The sequence below is a fragment of the Notamacropus eugenii genome, chromosome 1, assembly GCF_028372415.1.
Source record: "Notamacropus eugenii isolate mMacEug1 chromosome 1, mMacEug1.pri_v2, whole genome shotgun sequence".
In the NCBI taxonomy this organism is placed as follows: Eukaryota; Metazoa; Chordata; class Mammalia; order Diprotodontia; family Macropodidae; genus Notamacropus; species Notamacropus eugenii.
In genome coordinates this window covers 134,735,564-134,759,009 of record NC_092872.1, presented here as the reverse complement: position 1 = coordinate 134,759,009, position 23,446 = coordinate 134,735,564, and the positions used below count along the sequence as shown (strand labels likewise).

The following is a 23,446-nucleotide window of genomic DNA, read 5'->3' as shown; positions in this document are numbered from 1 at the left end:
TCAGTTAAAATAAGCAAAACAGCATGTATAGAAATTTAGTATTTTAACTTTTGTGAGAACAGAAAACTTTTGCTGAAAAAAAATTTGTCTCAATTAGTAAATCTTTTAATATATCTCCTTACATATTATATTTTATATAGATATATAGAGTATGTTTTTTACTTAGTTATTTTAGGTCCCTTGAAGTAGGATTTACTGCTAGTTGTGCCATAGAGTCCTTGATTATTGTGGCAGCTCTAATCCATTGGAAAGTAAGTTAGAAACCTGAAGAACAAATATCAAGTGAAGCTGTAACACTACTATTTATAGGGAAATGGTTTTGTCCGTTTTAGGTGGGTGTATGTTAAAAATTCTTGAAGTTTTTCCTTTGAGTAAAATAAAATTATAATGAATAAAATTAGTAAATCAACTTAGATTAATAATAATAATAATAATAATGAAAGATAAAGGAAGCAGTGAATTATAGAGAGGGAAAAGCTATATGGAGATATATGTTGGAGTCTCCCCTCTCCCACTACAACTGTGTGACCCAGGTGAAGTTACATTATTTTACCTTTTAGCCCTGGTTTATGAGAGGAGGAGACTGGACCAGATGCTTTCTAAGGTCATTTCCAGATCTGCAGTTCTGTAATTCTATGAATAATGTGTATCCAGTCTAACATAATTTATTGTTAGTTGTTTTCATCCCTCCCTTTTTTGCTTCTTAGGGAGAGAACCTTCAAAGAAAGGATTATCTTTCCAACAGGTAAGTCCTCATTCCAGAATTTAATGGAGAGAAACTACCCAGGGATTACTAGATTGAGAAGAAAAATACTACCAAATTGACATAAATTGAATGTCTCAAAAAATCCAAATAGGTTGTAATTTTTTGTAATGACTTCATAGAGGATTTTCAAGTTCAAGGCTTTAGTCTTTAGTCTAATTTTTGTTTTCAGTCTGCCATTTAACTCATCTCTGAGCCTCAGTTTTCTCATTTCTAAAATGGGGGATAAGCATACACTTAAATTTTTTTGGATTCCCAAAGTTATAGGAACAATCCTATTATGTTATTTAGTTGTTTAGAAACTGCAGTAATTTCTCCCTTGACACATTTATGAATCTTATTTTAGGTTATAATGAGTCATTTTTGGGATGAATTTTGCTGATGCTTTATCCTGTCCATTTGATGTGAAGTCTTGTCATCTCAGTTAAAAAAAAAAAAAAGATATATGTGTTAGTGAAGAATGAAGGAAGGCTTATAAGTTTTGTTTCTCCTGACCAACCAGAGAAATGTGTTCTTTACTGTCATTCATTTAACCAGCATTTCTTAGGTGACTACAGTGTGCTAAGAGATAGGACTATAAAGAAAAAATCATTATGGATTTGGCTGTATTTTTTTTTTTTGTATTATGATCCTCAAATGTCACTTGCCTTCATTTTGTGACAGCTAGTAATTGAGATCAGAATGTGTACTGTTACACTTGAGCATATTCTTTTGATGATTTTTAATTTTGTAGTTATGTGATCATTTCTTTGAATACATTTTGTAAAATAAACTTATTCTATTGATTTGAATTTGATAGACTTAAGTAAGATATTGTGCTTTAAAATGGCTTTAATACTCAAGTAATTTAGTATTTTGAAGCTTTCAAATAATAGGTTAGAATTACTTAAATGACAGTTATTTGAAAGTGAATTCCATTTTCAGTGAGATGAACTTTTTAGTTTTATACAGATAGAAATACTGCCACCTTGTGTTATATAGAGCAAAGCTTAATCTAGATTATAAAGTAAAATATGCTAGGTTTATTAAAGTTTTCTTCAAAATAGGCTTTTTTTCAAGGCTTATTCATTCATAACTTTACCTTGTTACATTTTAATGTAATAACATAGGTATCTTATGTTCCACCAAAGCGAAATCTGTTGCATATGCAAGATGAAGGAAATATAAAACCATATCAGAGGGAGCAGAAAAATGTTCAGGTAATGCTCCAGGAAACAGGCACACTCAAAGAAATGGTATGTTCCTTTGAACAGTAAAATAAAAAATATTTGGATAGGTTTGTTTCTGTTATTGTGGTTCTCTATTATTGCCTGAGTCTCCTTTAAAAGAAAAATGAATTATCCCAACATTTCTTAGCTGACACCATTTAGTTTACATAGCATTTGGAAGTACAGTAAGTTTTTCCACTGGGAGCTTTTATGTATGAAATTACAGGTCTGGTCCAAAAATATACACGCACATGCATGTGTGTATGTGTGCATTTGGGATATCAGTTCCGATTGACACTTTTTCTATAACGTATAGTCTTTGAGAGTTTCCTGGGGCACAGAGAAGTTACATCACTTGCACAGGACCAAATATTGAATCTGTGTCAAAGGCAAGACATGAATGCAACTTTTCACTTCAAGACATTAGCTAGAAAAAAAATTCCAATTGCTGTCAATTTTTCTTGACTGAACTAGGTTTGTTTTGGTTTGCCTTCTTTAGACTTACTCAAAATAGTGATACCTTGTAGCTTGTGGGTATGTTGAGGAGAGGAAAATAATACTTATTAAAAAAACTTATTGGAGTAGAAACAGTGACTATGTGACTTATATAGTTGAAACACTGGAACATGTGAAAAAGTAATTTATATGTGAATACCAGTAACTTCTTTTATAGATACTTTTATCAAATAAAACAAGAGCATAACTCCATTTTGGTTTTCATATTCTAGTGCATTTCTATCATGCATTGTCCTTGGGGAAAGATGGTTATAGATTTTGTAATAAATATAATTTAATATAGTTTATTTGTTTTTACTAGATGGCCTAAATGTTGATAAACAGTAAAATATTATCAAGTATGATCTCATTACAGATTTTGGAGACTTAGAACTAAAAATAGTTCTGACTTATTTGGTTAACAGATGCTTTTAACCTTGTTTTTGCCAGGAACAGTGCATTCTATGTGCTGACTTTTAAATATTAGTATTTATTGTTATTATGTTGAAATGACAGCATGGTAGAATGGGTAAAATATTAATAGTAGAGTCAGAAAGATTGGCATTAAAATTTTTCCTCTAATGCTTGATTTGTGACCCCTGGCATGCCATTTATCTCATCCCTGAGCCTCAGGTTTTTCATTTCTAGAACAGGGCTAAGAATCCCTTTAGTAGCCACCTTACAACGTTGTTGTGAAGTTCAAATGGGACAATGCAGAGGTTCCCAAAATTTTCAGTTCATGGCACCATTAGTTTATGTCAGTAATTTTCTGATGGTACATCCAGTCCAAAACAAATACCCAAAAGTTCAGTTTATTAAGAAGCTAGGTCAGGACAACTGAATAAGTACGACTTCACTACTTAATAGCTAATTAAAAAAAATAGAGAATAAAAGAAAAAGTAGTGTTTTTATTTCATTCTTCATCACAGCTAATAAGATGTATGTACCTGTTAGGCACTGCATGGCCTCTCAAACCTGTTAGACACTGATACCCTCATTTCTTTCTTTTTTAACATTGATTTTTTTCATAGTTCTTACTTTTTTTTATAAGAACTGCTGAAAACCCAACTTTGCAAAGACAATATGTTACAAATGAGAACATTAGAGAAGCAGTTGGTATAGCTGAAAAGTACAAATGAACAAAAACACATGTCAAATAGAACATCACTGAAAGAAGAAGTGTAGTCTGTTCTAATGCTGAAACAGTGGACCACCATGAAGGTAGTGGTTCACTCAGAAACCAACAGATGTTTATTATTGTTTTATCATTAAATTGAAAGTTTAAATTGTTCCATTGTGCCCTTGCAAATTTGCCATGGTGCACAGTTTGAGAACTGCAACTATAATGTAAAGTTTTTGTAAACTTTAAATTCCTAGACAAATGGTAATTACTTTTATTACATGTGTTTATTTCCTTAAAAATTAATTTCTTAACTTGCTTGATATTTCAATAATTATTTTGTATATGACTTAAGAGACTGAAGAAATGTATTTATGGCTCTATTAACAACATATTTTCTTTTTAAATTTCCCATTTACCTGTTATTCTCATTTTTTTGCTCAATATTTTTTAAGGATCTAGAGGCTGAAAATGAAGATTTGAAAGAAAAGTTGAGAAACATTCAGCAAGAACAAAGAATATTAGTAGATAAAGTCAATGGATTGCAACTACAGCTAAATGAGGTATAGTCTTTGTGTAATACATGTTTACATAAAAAAAATGATGCCAAGTAATCGTTATCATTAAAAAATATTTCTGAAATACCCACTACTCTGTGCAAAGCATTATGCTAGCCCTATGGCCTCTCTACCCTTATGGAGCTTGTGGTTTAGTTGAGGAGCCAAGACATATGTGCAGAAAGCTAAGTTATAGTACAAAGCAGCACATGCATTAAATGCTATAGAACTCTAGACAAAGGAGAGCTTAATGTAGACTGATATGGTTAGGAAAGCATAAGGGAGAAGGTAGGACTTGAGATACCATCCTTAAAGGAGGAGTAAAATTTGTACAGTAGTAGAGATGGGAAGAATGTTTGATTGAATGTGTCTAGAGTGAGAATGGGAATCAAAGGTGATGCCAGGTTTTTTAACCTGGGTGATTGGAAGGTTTGTGGTGCTCTTGATAGTAAGAGGGAAGTTTGGAAGAGGGGAAATGGGGCACAGAGGGAGTAATAATGAATTGTATTCTGGTTATGTTGATTTTGAGATGTTTACCAGAAATCCTGCTAGAAATGTCCACTGTATAGTTAGTGAGGTTGATCTGAAGCTCAGGGAAGAGACTGGCCTTAAATATCTGTGAATTTGTATATTGGTGGTAATTAAGGCATGGGAGCTGATAAGATCATCAAGTGGAGAGTATAGAAAGGAAAGAGAAGAAGGGCACAGAACAGAGTTTTAGGGTACATCCATAGATGATTACGTCAGTTAAATTACAGTTCATAGAAAAGTGGTATCTTTGCAGTTTAATTCAGAAATTATGGAGAAATGTGGCAGTTAATGTACAAACAATTTCTGTCTAATTGGAGCATTTTCTCTTACTTGTGAAATGGGAAAACTAAAGAAGTCTCAGCATTTTCATTTACAAAATAGAAACTGTGGACAAAATTGTTGGTACCCAAACTAAACTGAGCCAGAACCAAAACTCAAAAGTAGGAATTTAGGAACCAATGAGGGTTTATTGAGTTCACTTGCAAGGGAGCCCTACCCATATGTGGATGAAGGGGAGACTACTTGAAGACCAAAAGGACAAGGCTTACATCACTTTGATTTTAGGCAGGAGGTGATTTGGATACAATGTACCTCCGGATTGGAGAGTGCTTGTTTCTGGGGGCTTATAGGGTAGGAGTAAGGAATGTAGTATCCTTTGATTGATTAAATAGGTTCTGTTGCAACAATAACAGGAAATAGTAACAGGAAAGGTTCTTCTTCAGGTTAGCAATTCCTAACCTAATAGAAAATAATTGTCCTTGCTATTTCAGCAGAAAAGAAGGTCAAAGACAGGGGCAAGCGCTGCAGTGAAAATAGGGTCAGAGAAAAAATAGAAAAACTACAGACAAAATGGAATTGCTTTAGCTTACTTGACTATCCACAAGACAGTGTCTGTTAAAATGCTAACCAAGAGTTATTTTTATAGCTTATGGTATTTAGGGATCTTGAATAATGATGAGACAAATACCAGAGTATTTTTCGCATTTTTTGAAAATGAAGGCATAGTGTGAGGTATTTGAACTGTATTTTGCAATACATATTTTTCATACAAAGAATTCTGGGATACTTTAGTTCTATCAAAAATTAATTTGGAACCTATCATACAAATGTCTGTTTCAATTTCAGTCATTTCTAAATGTAATATAAATATGATTTCTAGGAAAAAAAATTTTAAACTAATGAAATAAAAAAACCACTCCGCTGAATAAGAAATTTAAGGGTTAGATACTCAATGTAGGATTATTAATATACTTGTTAATGCTAATATCTAACTATGCATTGAGGAGCATTTTTCTTTAGTAATTGTGAAAAATAAGATAATTTTAGGGGAATTAATTACTATGGCATTAAATAAGCATATAAACATCTTGAAATGTGTTTTTGGCGTAACTAGTATTTCGTTGCTAGTAGTTATAAACATATAGCGTAATTACGGAGAAATAGACAACAAATAAACCTAGTATTCAACCAAAAGTTTTTAGTATCTGCTATGTGTAATTCATTACATTAATATCTATAAGGCAAACAAGGATTACAAGGCATATTCCCTGCCTTTGAGGATCTAATAATTTTACTAAGGACTCATTTATCATCTACTGTATTCAAAGTATAATATAAGGGAAAATAAAACAAAAATCTGTACTTTTATAAAAGTTGGCAAAGATATTATTACAACTTGTATGATTAGCAGAAGTACATATTTTCAAAAACTCACTTCACCTGGCATCTTCAGCATTTTCAGCTTTATGTGCCTCCTCAGTTTTAAGTGACAAAATGAAAAAGTTCCCTGTCTTCAGGGAGCTTATAGTGACCTGGGCAGGCAAGGTGTGCCCAAGCAAAAGAACAGCAATAGAAGACTTGTTTTTAATGGGAATTGAGAGGAGTGGTGTGAACCACTGTGTTAAGGCTTTAAGGAAAAGACGTGACTTGAGCTAACCTTTGGATGATGGGTAAGATTTAGATAGGCCTAAGAAGCATAAGAACATAGATTTTAGAGTTGTTGAAATCATAGAAGCCATCTAGTAGGCTGGAGGAAGTGAGTGTGCAGAGAGAGTTGGAGGATATAGTGAGTGGATGTTATGTGTAGAGTGTTACGATTAGATCAGTGTTATTTGAATAGAGGGGACTGGAGTAAAGCATGGAGGAGACAGTTGTTAGTGATACAGTTAAAAAGTAGCTTGAGACAAAATTGTGGGCAAAGGTGAATGGCATGCTGAGAAGTTTGAATGGTGAGGTTTTTGAACGTGTTGAAAACAGCATTTTAAGGAGATTAATGTAGGAGCAGTATGCCAGTTAGATGGGGGGAAAGAACTACTAGACTAAAAAAGATAATTGAGGGGGGTGTAGCCAAGATGGTGAAGGAAAGGCAGGGACTCACCTGACCTCTCCCAAATTCTATTTTAAACAACTTTGAATAATATCTCAAAATGATTTTTGAAGTGGCAGAACCCACAAAAGGTCAGAGGGAAACAATTTTCCAGCCCAAGACAATGTAGAAGGTTGGCGGGAAAGGTCTGTTGCATGGGGGTGAGAGTGCAGCACAGTCCGGCATAGGGAATGTCTGGGCAAGACAGCATCAGCAACTGAATTGCAGCAGCAACTTCTGGAGCTATCAGCCCTCATGGTAAGGGTGGGGCAAGGCTGGACAACTGAACTCAGACCACAGATTGAAGATTGAGACGTATTTTTTTTTAAAGACATGGCCAATGAGAAATTTTGTTTTCCTTGATTATATGTGCTTGTAACAAGGATTTTGCTTTTCTTGCTTTCTCAATGTGAGAGTGGGAGGGAAGTGGAGGAAAAAGAATGATCATCGTTATTATAATAGCTAGTATACATATTGATATGTCCTAATTTTAGAGTTGAAGAAACTAAGGCAAAAAGAGTTAAGTGACTTACCATAGTGTCTGAGGCTGGATTTGAACTGAGGTCTTGCTCACTCTAGACCCAACACTTCCCACTGTGCCACCTACTCAGAAGGCTGATCTTTGTTTGAAAATAAATTTTAATTTAAAAATTTAGGACTTGAATGGACATGTAGTCCAGAGGCCAATCCCTTATTTTATAGGTCAGGAAATTGAAGCCAGAGAGTTTAAGTGCATCACCAAAAGTCATGTAAGTAGTAAGTGTGATAAGGGTGTGAATGAAAGTGGCAGTGGGAATAGAAAAGAAAAATTGGTTGGGAGGGATGTGAAAGACTGATGAAACTTGATTATTGATTCTGTGTGCAAGAAGTGGAGGAGTCAGAGATAGCTATGAAACTGAATTTGAATGAAAGTAGGAGGGGTGTAGAGATAGAGACTGGACTTGTGATGTCATTGATACAGGGAACTCCTCAGTGAGGAAATTCCCTCTACCAGTTTAGGTTAGCATCTTCCCCCCAACCTGGCCTTAAAGAACATAGCCAAGGGCACTGAGGAGTTGTGACTTGCCCAATGTTACGCAGCTAATAATTTGAACCCAGGACATCCTAATTTTGAAGCCAGTCTTTTCTATCTATGATACCAGCAAGATGACTATATGAAAATAGTTCATGAACTCACAAACCCATATAGGATCACAAATTTATTGCCATAAATCATTCTCATCTTTACTTTGTATCCCTGTCATAGCTTTTTAAAAAATATGAAGTTATTTTTCTTTTTAATGGATGCAGAGGCTCATCTATTTTTAAAACTTTCTATGAATATTGAAATTTTCTTTTTTTTAGGAAGTAATGGTTGCTGATGACCTTGAAAATGAGGTAGGAGGAAAAAAAAAACTTTTTGGAGGAAAAGATGCTCATGTAAAAATTGTACATAACACTATTATAGTGGGAAAGGAACTAGATTGTGAATCAAGAGACTTCAGTTTTAGCCCTAGTTATTAGAGTCAGTAAACATTCATTGGGTGCCTGCTATGTTTCAGGCTCTGTGTTAAGTGCTGCACAGAGAAAGAAAATATAAGACAGTCTGTATGCTCAGAGAGTTTTCAGTCTAAGTGTGGGGGGGTGGTGGGCTGGTATATGAGGCTTCCAGTTCTGATATAATAAAGTTCTGCAGTCAGTTAGTGAAGTGATCCGAGGATGTATGTTTCACAGTTGATCTCATCTTGCAGATTGGTGAGTTTCTAGAGATGATGAAGTTTAGCCAAGTAACCAGAAGTTTTGGGTTTTGTTTTTTTTTTGTCAAATTAATCTCTCTGAGTTGTTCTTCTTCCTGTAAAGTAGAGAGAGAAAGGGAGAGACAGAGAGAAAGAGACAGAAGGACACATAAAGAGAGAACTAAGTATTTACTCTATGCCAGGTATTATATTAAAGCGGGAATACAGATATAAACAAACAAGACCATCCCTGCTCTTAAGGGGCTTACATGCTAAGGGGAAAGACAACACATAGAAGGGATCTAGAATGTAAGGGAAGGAAGGAAGTCAGCTAGTATGAAAAATAAAGACCAGAGAGTAGAGTGCAGTGAGTATAACTTGGACCCCTTGTGAAATTGGCAGCTCCTGCTTGGGAGTTGTCCATCAGGAGAACAGGATTGAGGGCATAGATTTTTTTCTAGGTGGAAAGGTGGTTGTCAAGTAACAATAGAAAACTGGAGTATGAGTTGTCAGGTTTAGATCATTCATAATAGTCCCTTCTAATGCAAAAACTCTTTCATTTCCTTTTAAATTTTGCAACAAATGTGGTTTTGCAATGGTAAAACATTGTGTTATAATAATATCATGAAATTTGCCATTATTTGAAGACTTTGGTAGGGTAGGAGGTGGGGAAGCAGTGTTAATCTGAGCTGTGGTTTCATCAGAAAGGAACTTCCTGGTCTCTAGTTGTTTTTTCTTTTCATTTCAGAAAGAAAAACTGAGATCCCTTTTGACAGCCAAGGAAAAACAGCATGAAGAAAGCTTAAGGACTATTGAAGCTCTGAAAAATAGATTTAAATATTATGAGGTATCAATGTTGAATTGTAGGTTCAATTTAACTTTAGAGACAAATCTAATCATGTTTAAATTTTGTCTTATTTTTGAAAACCTGTATGTTGTTTTTCTGCAGGTTAGCTATCCCCATATATGTATGTTTGCTAAAAATGGCTTAGTCCTACAACAAAATTTCAAAGATTGTATATTTTCATAAGTTTATTATTTCACTTGGAGTAGCATGTCAGCTTTGACCTATCATTAAACTAGTGAGCTTTTTTTATATTCTGTAACCGCAGACCTGCTCCAAGTAGCTGTATTTCAGATAGATACTATTAGTCTGGGAAAACAGCTTCAAAAATCTTCATAAACCTAAGGTGCGGTGTCACATTTGAAGATGAAGATAGTACATCCCCACTTCTTTTGGTCTGTTTTATCATATGCTCTCAAGATGACATGACTTGCAGTTGACTTTGATTTGAGTAAGGGAGAGCTATGCAAGGTTATGCTTGCTGTGAGACTATAGGCATGTCACTTGACTATTCTTAACCTCAGGAAGTATTTATGGTGACCACTGTGTGCCGAACACTGTATTAAATGCTTTACAAATATATCTCATTTGATCCTCACAACAACCATTTTAGGAAGGTTTGAATACTTCCTAAGATATTAACTATTTTAAAATGGTAATTATCCACTCCTTTGATATATATATTCTGTTAACAGAAAATATTCTTCTAATAAATTCAACACATTCAATGAGAAACTTTTCCCCCCTTTATAATCTGTCACAAAACAGAAAAAAAAAGAACTGCACTATCTCCAGTGCACTGATAATTGCCTTGAAAACTTGCTTTTGAAGCTACTTTGAATGCATATTGCAATGCTTGTTTTGACTAGTGTTAAATCTTGTAAGTAAAAGATCTTGTTCATTCACATAATATAATAATTAGTCTCTAGTATTTAATAATGATAATTTAGCAATAATATTGTTTTATGATTTTCACACCAGAATATGGACTTGTAAATATAGTTACTACATGTTTTCATCAACAAAATAGAGATATAAATACATGTACATACACATATATGCTATTTTCATAGTAACATCTCAAGATATACATTGTATCTATGTATTTGTATCATGTGGGATTAAGGACAATTCAAATATATGGAAATTTAATGTTTTTGGAATCTCCCTATGACCTCTTTTTAGTCCCAACCTGGCTTACGAAAGCTGTCCTTATTGACTCTACCCAGGACTCTGTCTTCGTCCTGCCAGCTATCTTTGTCTAGCTTCAAAAGTATTTAAAATAGACTAGAAATCTTTACTGACAAGAATTGTCTCTCTGAGATTCCATCACAATATAATGAAACCATGATATAGTTGTACTGCCCTTGCACTGGTTAAATGCACGATCATGAACAAATCGCCCAGCCTTTCTGGGCTCCAGTTTCTGCATCTGTAAAATAAGGGAGTTGAATTAGAAAATCTGTAAGTTCACTTTCCATCTCAAAATTCTGTTATCTGTGTAATTCTGGATAGTGTTTCTTTGCAAAGTAAAGTGTTTTTGATTTTCCAGCTTCCAGAAAATCTATCACTTTTTGCAGAGTTAGTAGATTGTGGGAAGTCCTCGTAAAAGGACCACATCTTGCTAATAATAAGTAGGCTAGTAGAAACTTAATTTTTTAAGACGCAAGACACAGATATATGGAAGCTCCTTTATAGGGCTTAAAGGATATATATATATATATATACCCCTTAGAACAGTAGCTGGTTTCTGTTGATCATAATAATAGCATTTATATAGCACTATTGTGTGCCCAGGCACTGTGCTAATAAGCACTTTACAAATATTATCTCAATTGTTCCTCATAACAACCCTGGGAGGTAGGTGCTATTATTGAATAGTAATATTTTTACATTTTACAACTGAGAAAACCAAGGAAACAGAGGTTTGAATGTCTTGCCCAGAGTCACATAGCTAGTAAGTGCCTAAGGTTACGTTTGAATAGTCAGTCTTCCTGACTCCAGGCCCAGCTGCTTTGTCCACTGTATTTGTAGCTGCCCCATAACCATTGACCTTAGTCTTATAGGCAGGCTTATCTGCATTTCAGCCTTGCTGTAAGAACTTTGTCATTGTCTAGGGCCAAGGAAATAGATGGAAAAGCTTTTAAAATACTAGGTGTTTGCCTTCTTGTTTTGGGTGAAATGGAGGACAGTTTTCAAAATTGAGTCACTCATGTCATGAGGAGGTATAGGAAGTTATGTGGCCCTCCACCCTCCTGTCTCCACAGTGATAAAGCAAATACCAAGTATTTTGAAAGGTGTTTTGAAGTTATTTCCATTCTATTTCTTCTAGGCAGGCAAGTATATGAGTTTTGCCCAGAAAATACACATTTCTTGTAATATTGTCTACTTTGATTTAAAAAGTGCAGTAAGTTCCTTTATTCCTGTCAAATTATTAAATATATGTAATTTTAATGGATTTTGAGGAAAATGTGTTTTACAGTGGAAAAAAGTAAAATGTAACAGATGGGCTGTTGTCATGGAGAGAGCATCAAATTTGGTCTCAGATGATCTGGGTTTTGAATGCCAGTTCAGATACTTGCTTGCTCTGTGGCCAGAAGCAAGTCATCTAACCAATCTGAGGCTCTAATTTTCCTCTCTCCAAAGTACACTGAAGGCACACTTGCACCACCAACTTGACTGTCCTAAGTAAAACACTCTGAACTCTAAAGATTAAAATTAATAGTGAGCTATTATTTTCTTGATACTGACATTAAGAAGGTTTTATAGTGATTGTTTAGGTATCCTACCAATGCAGAACTGAGTAAAATAAAGCAACTTCTCATTTAAATTGTTACAATTTGTGTTCCTCATTTCAGAGTGACTATGGGGGAGCAGGAAGTCACTTCAATAATCGTAAGTACCTAAATACAGGTTATACTTCATAGTTAGTCCATAGCAAGAAGAATGGTTATTTGGACTTGAGTGTAACTTTGTAATGGTACTACTAAATTTAGTAAAATTACCGATATCTTCTCTAAGACTAGATGGAAACAACCAGAGTTACATGTGTTACTTATAGGTTTTTAACCTTACATTTTACGTTTATATAAAGTCCATTTTTATATAGTCAGTGTCTGTGTTACCAGATTAACTTTGAATATCATCAAAATGAGACCTTTTCTTTAAATGAAAGAAAGATACCCTTCCTCACATATTAGGGGAAATTCCTGCATACGTTCCTGAAAGTGATTATAAGAAATATGAGTAAATATTTTAAAACTTCTTGGAATTTCAAGAAACCACTATTACAATTGAAGCCATACATGTTTTACCTTCCAGGTTTTTTCAGTGTTCTCTACTTTAAACTGCCTAATACCCAACATACATATGTTTGTGTATGTATATACATATATATATGTATATATATATGTATATACACACACATAAACACATATCTACATTTTCTCCTTTACTAATGTACTAATGTACAAAATGTACATTTTGGTATGGAGGTTACCCTGACTTTCTAATAGCTGTCGTCAGAGGACAGACTCTGACAGTTTCCACCAAACCAAGTACTGGCTTTGAGTATGGACTTGGCAGTGAAATTTGTGCTTCTGAGGTCCTGTTTGGAGAGACTCATCCCCAGTTTGGTTGTAGGTTAATTGAATATTTTGGCTACAGTAATTTTCAGAGTTAGTATGCCTGCTTTTTGAACAGGTTATGATCAATATTGGTAAAGGGAATATACATACTAATGAAATTCTGAAACCTTAATATATAAAATATTACATTTTATGCCCCCCAAAACTCATAGAAAATTAATGGAGAATTAACAAATTATATTTAGAGACACAAGTTATTAATAATCTCAATAAACATGAGTTAGTGCCTAAGGTTTTTCACTTGTTATAGATATGCTGTATATTTTATGAACTACAACACATGTATTAAACTCTTACTGTGTGCAAAGTACTATGTTAATTTCTGAGAATGTAAAAAGGAAAGACAATAATCCAGTCCCTGCCTCTCAAGGACCTTACAATCAAAAAGAGGCATGAGAAATAATAAAGTTAAGGGCTCTGAACAAGTTCTAGAAGTAATATTAAGAGGGAGATAACTTTAAAAAACATATTTAACACAATATGGATATTAAAAAATTGTCAGTGTTTACACAGGAAAAATCTAAAATATTTATAAGCAGTTTTGCAGTCATTTTATTTTGTCATTGTCAATCTATAACTTGATCATTTAAGAAAATGAACAAACATCTTTTGTTAACATGTGAACAAACCACCTACTGTATATTTTTGCCGGGAAATCAGGACATGCTTCATTTTAATAGTATGGCTTGTATTTGTAAAGCAGCTAAAGCTTTTCAGAATGTTTCCTCATAAGGGAACAAAGCTTTTCCTCATTATTCTTCCAGATGCTTAGGTTCATAAACTTGTTATCATCATCTCCTCACTTATTCTCCAACATATCTAATCAGTTGCCAAAACTTACTATTTTTACCTCTCTATCCCATCTCTTACATTGTTGGATGCATTTTGTTCACTCACATAGCTAACACCACCTCCCCACCTTAATTATTGCAATGGCTTCCAAATTAATCTCCCTGCTTCAAGTCTCTCATTCCTCTCCATCCTACATGTTGCTGCCAAATTGAATTTTCTTAAGCACAGGTCTAACCATATTGCTTCCCTACTTAGTAAACTTCTTTGGCTCCCTGTTCCTTCTAGGATCAAATATAAATTCCTCTTTTTAGTACTTTTTACAGCCTGAACCCACCTTATCTTTTCAAACTTACTGTATGTTACTCCCTTGCCTGAGCTCTACAATCCAGCCAAACTTTCCTTCTGTTTCTCACATATAACTCTATTTCCCAACTCTGTGCTTTTGCACAGGCCATTCCCCCATGCCTGGGATATATTCACTTCTGCCTCATGGGACTCTTCCTTCTAGTACTTCTAGGACTGCCCAAAGTTCCATATCTTTGGTCCCATTTTCTTTCCTTCTTTCCTTCTCTCCTCCTCCTGCTACCAAACCCACTGTCTATTGTCTCCCTAGCCCTTCACTTCTCTCATTCTTTACTGTTTTTTGCATGACCCTAGTAAGTCCAGATTTTTAAATGCACATAATATTTCATTATTCCAATATACCATAATTTATTGTCTTTCTCCACTTCTTTGACACAGTTTGTTTCCAATTTTTTGTTATTACAAATAAAGCAGATATGATTTTTTTTTTTGTATGGATAAGACCTCTTTTCTTTCCTGATGATTTTTGAGAGGATAGAATCTTACCAATGGAGCCTACAGGATAAAAAAAAGTATGATCAGTTTTGTGCTCTTACTATATATTGGCATTTTGCTCTCCAAAATATTTTGGATTATTCTGTAGACTCACTAATTATGTATTAAAGTGCCTGTTTCCCCACAGTCCTGCTAATCTTCGATTTTACCTGTTTAAAAATATTTTGCACGTTCTAGTGATATAAAGTGGATCTTAAGCTTGTCTTGATTTGCTTTTCTTCATTTATTAAGTATTTTGATTACTTTCTTTGGGAAAGGCAGCATGGCATAGTAGCCAGAGTGATGGAGACACTAAAAATCAATCAGAAAAACAGTCAGAAAATTCCAGTTCTGCCATTTACTGTCTGTGTGACTTTCAGCAAGTGCCTGGAGTTGTTTCTTTAAAATATGCAAAATGAAGAGTTTCAATTAGTCGACCTCTAAGGTCTTTTTAATGAATCAGAAACACAGTGTTAGCCAAATGAAGCAATCTTAGGTTGATTTTGAAGAGGCTTTTGTGTCCAGGACTACAGAGCCAATAGTTTCACTGTTTTTCCCCCTGATCAGAACACATTCTGAATATTGTATACAGTTCTAGGCAGCGCAGTTTAGAAATGACATTTTTAAGCTAGCATCACCTCCCAAGTTTGAAGAGGAGGGCAACCAGCATGGGAACAGGACTGATCCTGCCATCCAGCTGAAGGATGGTGGTGATGTTTAGTGTATTGAAGAAAAGACATGAGACTAGAAGTTCCGGGTTGAAAGTAGACCTTAGAGATCATATACTTGAAGAAACAAGGATCCTAATGGTCAAATGACTTGCCCTACATATGGTATAATAGGACTTGGATTCGAACCCAGGTTCTCAGACTCAAAATCCAAGAATTTTTGCTATCATGCTTTTAGAGATCTTTAAGTATTGGAAGACTCTCATATGGAAGAGGAATTAAACTTTTTTCTTCTCAGCCCCAGAAGGCAGAAGGCAGAATGAAAAGCAGTTGTAGAAAGGCAGATCATGGGATAAGTTTCCTAACAAATAGAATATTAGCTTTTTGAAGATAGGAACTATTGTTTTTGTCTTTGCATCATTAGTACCTACCACAATGTAGGTGCTTAATAACTGCCCACTGAATTGGACTGAATGAAGTAGAATATCCTGCCCTGGGAGGTCGTGGGTTTCTCCTTACTAGATGTCTTCAAGAAAAGGCTGAATGATTTTGTTGGCTAGAATATAGAGTGCATTCTTGACATAGATTTCTACTATGTTCCTTTGCAATTCTAGGGTTCTTTTATTCTGTGATTTTAATATTTATCTTTTATAATTGATCCTATCTTATGTAAAAACTATTGGGATCAAGTGTATTTTTATATTTTTCTCATTTTTCTTTTCTTTGTGTGTAATAAGTTGAGATTATAGAACCAAGCTAACATTTAAGCTTTTTTTTGTATGAAAATTTAGTTTATAATTTCTTTTTTGTTGTTAATTTAGGAAAAGAAGATATGCTTCATAAGCAAAATCAAATTTTTGCTACAGAATCTCAGGTAACTTTCTCTTAAACAAAAATAAAGAAAATCCTCTCTTAAGGATTTATGCTTTTATACCATTTTTTATATTAAACAAAATTTATGTATTTAGAAAATTACTTACTGAAGAAACAAGTTTTAGTGTTTTGTAGCAGGTTTGTTGTCCATTGCTAAAACTGGTTTAAAAAGATGTAGCATTCCAGTGACCTCTGAAGTAATTTTGGTGAGAGTAACTTAAGCAAGTGAGTCAAAATTCTTTTTGTTTGTTTTAACATGCTTTCCCTAGTAACTCCACAGTCATCTCTTAATTATTTGTACATATGAAGAAGAGCTGAGACAAGAATAATTTTAAAAAATATTTTACTTTTAAAATTCATGTACTTGCATTTGAAAATAAGGATATTTCAGGGACTTAGCTTCAATGAAAATCTGATTTAAAGTGAGAAAGCAATGTTTTTTTCCTATATATACCCTTCTGTTTTTTCTCCTACTTCCCCCCAATTTGTTCTAGGAAAAGACCTTTATTTACCATAAACCTTGGGGAAGTCATTTAATGTCTCTTGGCCTCAGTTTTTCTCATCCCTGAGAATAAATGGGTTGGACTACATAATCTATAGGTTCTTTTCTGTAAGTTTTATGAATGAACTAAGCATTTATTAAGTGCTGGATATGTGTAAAGCTTTGTACTAAGTGCAGGGGATATAAATAGAAAAGTAAGACAGCCCCTGTTGTCAAAGAGAACATTGTGATGAGGGAGGCAACAAATAGGAAAGCTTACATTCTATGATTTTTAAAGGAAATGTAAAATGTCAGCAAAACATACTTCAGAATTTTAGTCATAAACTCTTTGTAAGGAATACTGATAGTGTAGATGCTGTAAATGAACTTGATAGTAGCATTAGCTACTGTTAAACTTCCACCAGGTCATCATAGCTTAAGATTTACTTTATAAGCCAAGAGAAAATCACTGCTGCAAGTTTGCTTCTATGTTGTCAGCTTCCTTTCTCTCAATCTTTTTGAGAATAACTCAAATTTAATTGATTAGCATTTATAATGACACTAAAATAAAGTGCTTAAAATAATTTTCATGTTACTTATGAAGTATTTATTGAGAGATTCTTGCATAGGGAACCTCTTGAGGGCTGGCCTTGGAGTCAAGAAGACCTGGTATTGAGTTCCTACTCTACCTTGTACAGATTAGGGGCAAGTTACTTAACCTTGAAATGCATGAAGCAACTGAGTAAGATTATAAGTCATGGATAAGTTAGTATTCTGCTTCTGGGGAAAGAAGTTTTTTTGCTAAAATCATAGATCTGTGGCAGCCTTTTCCTTCCCAGTTTTGTGCTTGCTATTAGGGGTGGGGGTATATAAAGTGGGCAACTTATTAGATTGCACTCTATCCTATTATGGATATTTGTGAGATTTTATATTAAAACTCTTAATGAAGTGTAATTAAAGCTTTTTTTTATTCAAAAATTTTTTGTTATCCTGAAGTTTATAAATATACCATACTTAAAACTTTGAATATTTCCATATACAAAGAAAAATAAAAAAGGGAAATTGCATATGATACTGTGGATCTTCACTTTCAAGCTTATTTTTAAAAGTATATAATATATTCAGCAAATTAGTTTAAAACTTGTTCAGCTTGTCTGTATCTCCCTCTGAATCTCCTTCTGTTCTCTTTTGTATATTCTTTTAAATGCTTTATTGGAGCTTCTTCCTCTCTCTCTCTCCCCTCTCCCTCTCCCTCCCTCCTTCCCTCCCCTTCTCTCTCATCACCATCACCATCTACTTCCCAAAATAAAAAAAAAAAACCAATAATACAACCCTCCTAACAAATGATCCATTCTTTTGTCATTTCTTATTGTATGATATTCCACTTTTTTGTTCAGCCATCCCACAATCTTTGGGCATCTCCTTGGTTTCCAGTTTTTTACTAAAAGAAAAAAGTGCTTTTATTGACATTTTTATATATAGTTCCTTTCCTTTTTTCTTTTAACTAATTGCTATACATGCACTAGTGGTATCACTGGGTATAAATCTATGACCCTATGCACAAATTCTAGGAGACAAGACTGACCCAGATTCAGACATAAACACAAATGAAAGTAAATTTTTAAAACTTATTTTTCACTACTTTTAATTTGATAAACATCAATAAACATGAATATTTCCATATACAAAGAATAAAAGGGATTATATATGAAACCATGAACTTATATAGTTTATTTTAAAAAATATTTAATTCAACATGTTAGTTTCAAAGTTGTCCCCATTTGTGTCTCCCTTTAAATTTCTTTCTACTCTATTCTGAGCATTGAAAAAAATTCTCAATGACAGTTTTCTTTATTCAGCGAAAAAAAAAAAATCTACCCATTGACCACATGTCATTTTTCACTTTTAGTCTGTCAAAGTTGTTTTTCTTTACTATATTATATATAGCCTTCAAATAAATTATTTTCTTTGTATTGCTAGTTTTACTGTTAATTCACAGAGATCTCATGTTTCTTTGAATGTTTTTTTCATTATTTCTTACAGTGATATATAATATTCCATTTCACCTTTATTTGGCCATTCTCTAATTGATGGACACCTATTAATCACAACCTTCTTTAATGTTTCTAATAAGTACATAAATTTTTTCTGTTTTTGAAGGAAAATTCCCATTTTCTCCCTTTTTTAGTAGATTTAGGATTATACACTTTCTACTACAGTCTGCCTACACAGCTTACTTTCTAAAATACAGTAATTGTCATTACACATAATAGGTATTTTTTTAAAATTAAATTGAGTTTACGATGGATCCTGGTCACCTGTCCTATTAAAATTTGTGAGTTAATACATTGTACTTGGAAATTTATTTATTTAATAAATATAGAAGTTCTTTTTCATCCAAAGAATCTTGATAGTTTCTTATCAGTGTCTTGAAGCACTTCACATCTGATGTGCTGTGATTTAAGATGGGTAAAATATAATACAAAAAAAAGAGTTGTGTATTCATATTATGGAACTGAATTGTGGTGAATGGGTAGGGAGCAGAAGGGAGAAAAGAAGACTATTTTGTGTACCTGTGAGGTTTCCTAATCTGAAGTCCACAAACTTATTTTTAAAATCTTTTGACAACTGTATTTCAATATAATTGTTTTCTTTTTAATCCTATATATTTTATTTTATGCATTTGAAAACATTACTTTAAGAAGAGATCCTTGGGCTTTACCAGATTGCCAGAGGGAGCCTATGACAGAAAAAAAGAAAGATTAAGAGTCCTTATATTAGACTAATGAACAGAATTAGTTGTTATAACTTAGCTGTAGGATTTCTCTTCAGAGCAGCTTGCTGGAGCAGTGAACAGAGTCAGGAAGACTCTGAGTTCAAATCTGGCCTCATGCAGTAACTGAGTGAACCTGGGCAAGTTGCTTAACCCAGTTTGCCTCAGTTTTCTCATTTGTAAAATGATCTGGAGAAAAAATGGCAACTCACTCCAGTATATTTGCCTAAGAAAACCCCAGATGGGGTCACAAAAGAGTCAGAAATGACTGAAACAACTGTACAACAAAAAATTTTTCTCACCATCTCAACTAAATTTCTCTTTATGACTAGTAACTTTTTGGCTAAATAGTTCCATGAACTTTTATAAACCCAGCAAACAAGTATATTAATACTTTTTCTTTAGGCTTTATATAATCGATATCCTTTTTCTCTCTTTTCTTCTAGTATACATCTTCAGGTATTCCAGTGCCAGCCCACTTGCAAACAAGATCTATGCTAAGACCATTGGAACTGTCCTTACCCAGTCAAGCTACCATTTCTGAAAATGAGATTTTAAAGAAAGAGTTAGATGCCATGAGAACCTTTTGTGATTCAACTAAGCAAGAGAAGATTAAGCTCCAAAATGAACTGGCCCATAAAGTGGCAGAATGCAAAGCTTTGGTATTAGAATGTGAAAGAGTCAAAGAGGATTCTGATGACCAGATAAAACAATTGGAAGATGCTTTAAAAGATGTGCAAAAGAGAATGTATGATTCAGAAGGTAAAGTAAAGCAAATGCAAACTCATTTTCTTGCTCTGAAGGAGCACTTGACAAATGAAGCAGCTTCAGGAAATAGCAGATTAACAGAACTAAAGGAGCAGTTGAAAGAAATGAAAGCAAAATATGAGGGAGCTTCTGCTGAAGTAGGAAAGTTGAAGAACCAAATCAAACAAAATGAAATGTTAGTAGAGGAATTCAGAAGAGATGAAGGGAGACTAGTAGAAGAAAATAAGCGATTACAGAAAGAATTTAGTATGTCTGAAATAGAGCGAGAGAAGAGAGGAAGAAAAGCCATGGAGATGGAAGGTCAGCTAAAAGAGTTAGCAGCAAAGTTGGCCCTCTCCATCCCCACAGAAAAATTTGAAAACATGAAGAGCTTATTATCAAATGAAGTGAATGAGAAAGCAAAAAAGTTTGTAGAGATGGAAAGAGAATATGAAAAATCACAGGCTGAACTTAGACAGTTAAAGAGAGAACTTGAGAATTATAAAGCTAAGCTTTCTCAACATATTAGACCAGAAGAACATGAACAGCTTAAGGACAAATTTGAACAAAAGTCAGGTGAAAGTGGAAAGAAGATCACTGAGTTAACTTTGAGGAATCAGACATTACAGAAAGAACTTGAGAAAGTTTGTTCAGATAATAAGCTACTAAATCAGCAGTTGCGGAATTTAGAAATTGAGATGAAAACTTATTATATTCCTTTAAAATTGAATGAAGAAATGAAAAAATCACATGCTTTGATAGTTGATGATTTGAACAAAAAGCTAATGGATGTGATGCAAAAGTATAAAGAAAGAAAAATGGAAACTGAGAAACTGATGTTGGAAAAAAACAACTTAAGTAAAAATGTCAGTCATCTTGAAGCTACATATATCCCTCTAGAAAACCATGAAAAAGAGATAATGGCTCTAAAATCCAATATCATTGAACTCAATAAAGAATTTTCAGAACTTAGTAAAAAATGTGATGATGGAAAAGAAAAGTTACATGTAATCACATCTGAGAATGCAAAACTAAAAAAAGCTATAAATGAACAGTATGTGCCAGTTACAACCCATGAAGAAATTAAAGCAGCATTAAGCAGCACATTGGACAAAGCTAACAGAGAATTGACAGATGTGAAAAGAAAACTTGGAGATATAAAACAAGAATCTGTACAAATAAAAGATGAGAATGGAGCATTAAAAAAAAAGTTAGAGGATTCTAAGAACCAAATGAAAACTGAGTTTATCAGCATAAAAGAGCATAAAGATAAAATGGATGCTATTAACAAAAGCTTAAAAGAAACAGAGAAAAACAATGCTGAAGTGCTTGCTAAATATAATGAGGGTCAAAAAGAGATTTTAGCATTGCTTGTTGAGATTGAAGCCCAGAAGAAAGAACTCGACACAATACAAGAATGCATTAAGCTAAAGTATGCACCAATTGTTAGTTTTGAAGAGCGAGAGAAAACTTTTAAAGCCACTGTGAAGGAACTCAAAGATCAGTTGCTAGCACAGACACAAAGATGTAGTGTAGGGGAAGAGGAGACTCGGAAATGTCAGCAGGAAAATGAAGAGTTAAAGAATGAAATCCTCATGATCCAGAAAGATTTGAAGAATAAGGATATTCTCATAGAAAAGTCCCATGAATTGGAAAAGACATTAAACCAAAAAACAGAAGAGCTTAAGAAACAGTTAAAGGATTTGTCTGAGAAGTACACAGAGGTAAAAAGTGAGAAAGAGAAGCTCCTGGAAGAAAATGCCAAACAGACCTCTGAGGTACTTGCAGTCAAAGCAATTTTGCAGGAACAACATGTTCACTTAGGGCAAGTTGAAGAGCTGAAAAACTCTCTTAATGGCACAATTGAGGCCCTGAAAGAAGAGCTCAAGGAAAAGCAGAGACACCAGGAGGAAGCTCAGCAGGCAGCAGCTGAATCACAACAGATGTTAGAGAATCAAAAACACTCTTCTGTGTCCCTGGTGGAACATGTGCAGATAAAGGAAGCATTGGAGAAAGAAGTTGGGTGCATGAAAGCTAGATTGAGTGAAAAAGAAGGAGAAAGTCAAGCCAAAACAGAAAAGATCTTTAAGCTCCAGGATGAGATTCAGAATTTGAAGCAAGCGTTTAAGAAATTAGAATCTAGAGAGGTTATTGATTTATCAGAATATAACACAGTGAAGAATACCTTAGAAGCAAAAATTACCAGTATTACAGAAAATATGACCATGTTGAATAAAAAGTATGAGGAAGTATGTGAGGAGGCTGCACGTGCCAAAAAGGCAGAACTGTCTGCAAAGGATGAAAAGGAATTGATACAGTTGAGGAGCTTAAGCATTGAACAAGAAATAAAGGACCAGAAAGAGAGATGTGACAAATCCTTAACAACAATTACTGATTTACAAAGAAGAATGCAAGAATCTGCCGAACAAATAGAAGCAAAAGACAATAAGGTAGGCAGTAAGTAAATCTGCATGATATAAGTTGGAAAATAAAACCTGGTATTATGTCATGATAATAAGTTCAGGTTTATTATAGCTCCTCCTTGTACATAAAATACTAATTGTCTACTGTTAAAAATGTTTTGGGCTGTTAAAAAAAGTGCACTACATATACTTTTTACAGCAACCAGGTTTGTGGAGGATGCAAAGCAATATAAAAGCCTTTGCTTTCAAGTTTTTACAGTCTCTTAGATATATCTACAAACACACACACACACACACACACACATACATACATACACACACACACAGCTGTATAACTAAGATAGTATTTAAGTGCCAAATGGAAGACACTTAACACTCTTGTAGTTCAGAAGAAGAGAAAGCTGTTATAGGCTAGAATTAGTGCAAGGTGACTGGGACTGCTTTCTAGATACTGATGTCCAAAAGGATGTAGTTCCCCTGTCACCTCCCAGCACCAGTTGCCCTAATGGCCCATTCCCTTGTCCAGCACTAGCTGCCAACTACTTAGTCCTCTGGATGTTACATTTCTTTTCCAGAATGCTTTCTCATTTCTGTAGAGCACACTGAA

At 34.1% G+C, this 23,446-nt stretch overlaps 1 protein-coding gene across 12 annotated transcripts in view; it reads left to right on the top strand.

Moving 5' to 3' along the window:
• Nucleotides 1–23,446, top strand: part of UACA (uveal autoantigen with coiled-coil domains and ankyrin repeats) — a 99,574-nt gene that overhangs the window by 60,569 nt on the left and 15,559 nt on the right. For 3 of the 12 annotated variants that reach the window (XM_072615423.1, XM_072615473.1, XM_072615436.1), the window contains 8 exons: nt 708–745; nt 1,873–1,998; nt 4,042–4,149; nt 8,384–8,416; nt 9,503–9,601; nt 12,457–12,493; nt 16,364–16,416; nt 20,116–22,866. In XM_072615423.1, the coding sequence (XP_072471524.1) occupies nt 708–745; nt 1,873–1,998; nt 4,042–4,149; nt 8,384–8,416; nt 9,503–9,601; nt 12,457–12,493; nt 16,364–16,416; nt 20,116–22,866 (3,245 nt within the window). The remainder of the gene's footprint in view (nt 1–707; nt 746–1,872; nt 1,999–4,041; nt 4,150–8,383; nt 8,417–9,502; nt 9,602–12,456; nt 12,494–16,363; nt 16,417–20,115; nt 22,867–23,446) is intronic. The other 9 variants (XM_072615442.1, XM_072615483.1, XM_072615460.1 and 6 more) reach the window with 4 other exon arrangements.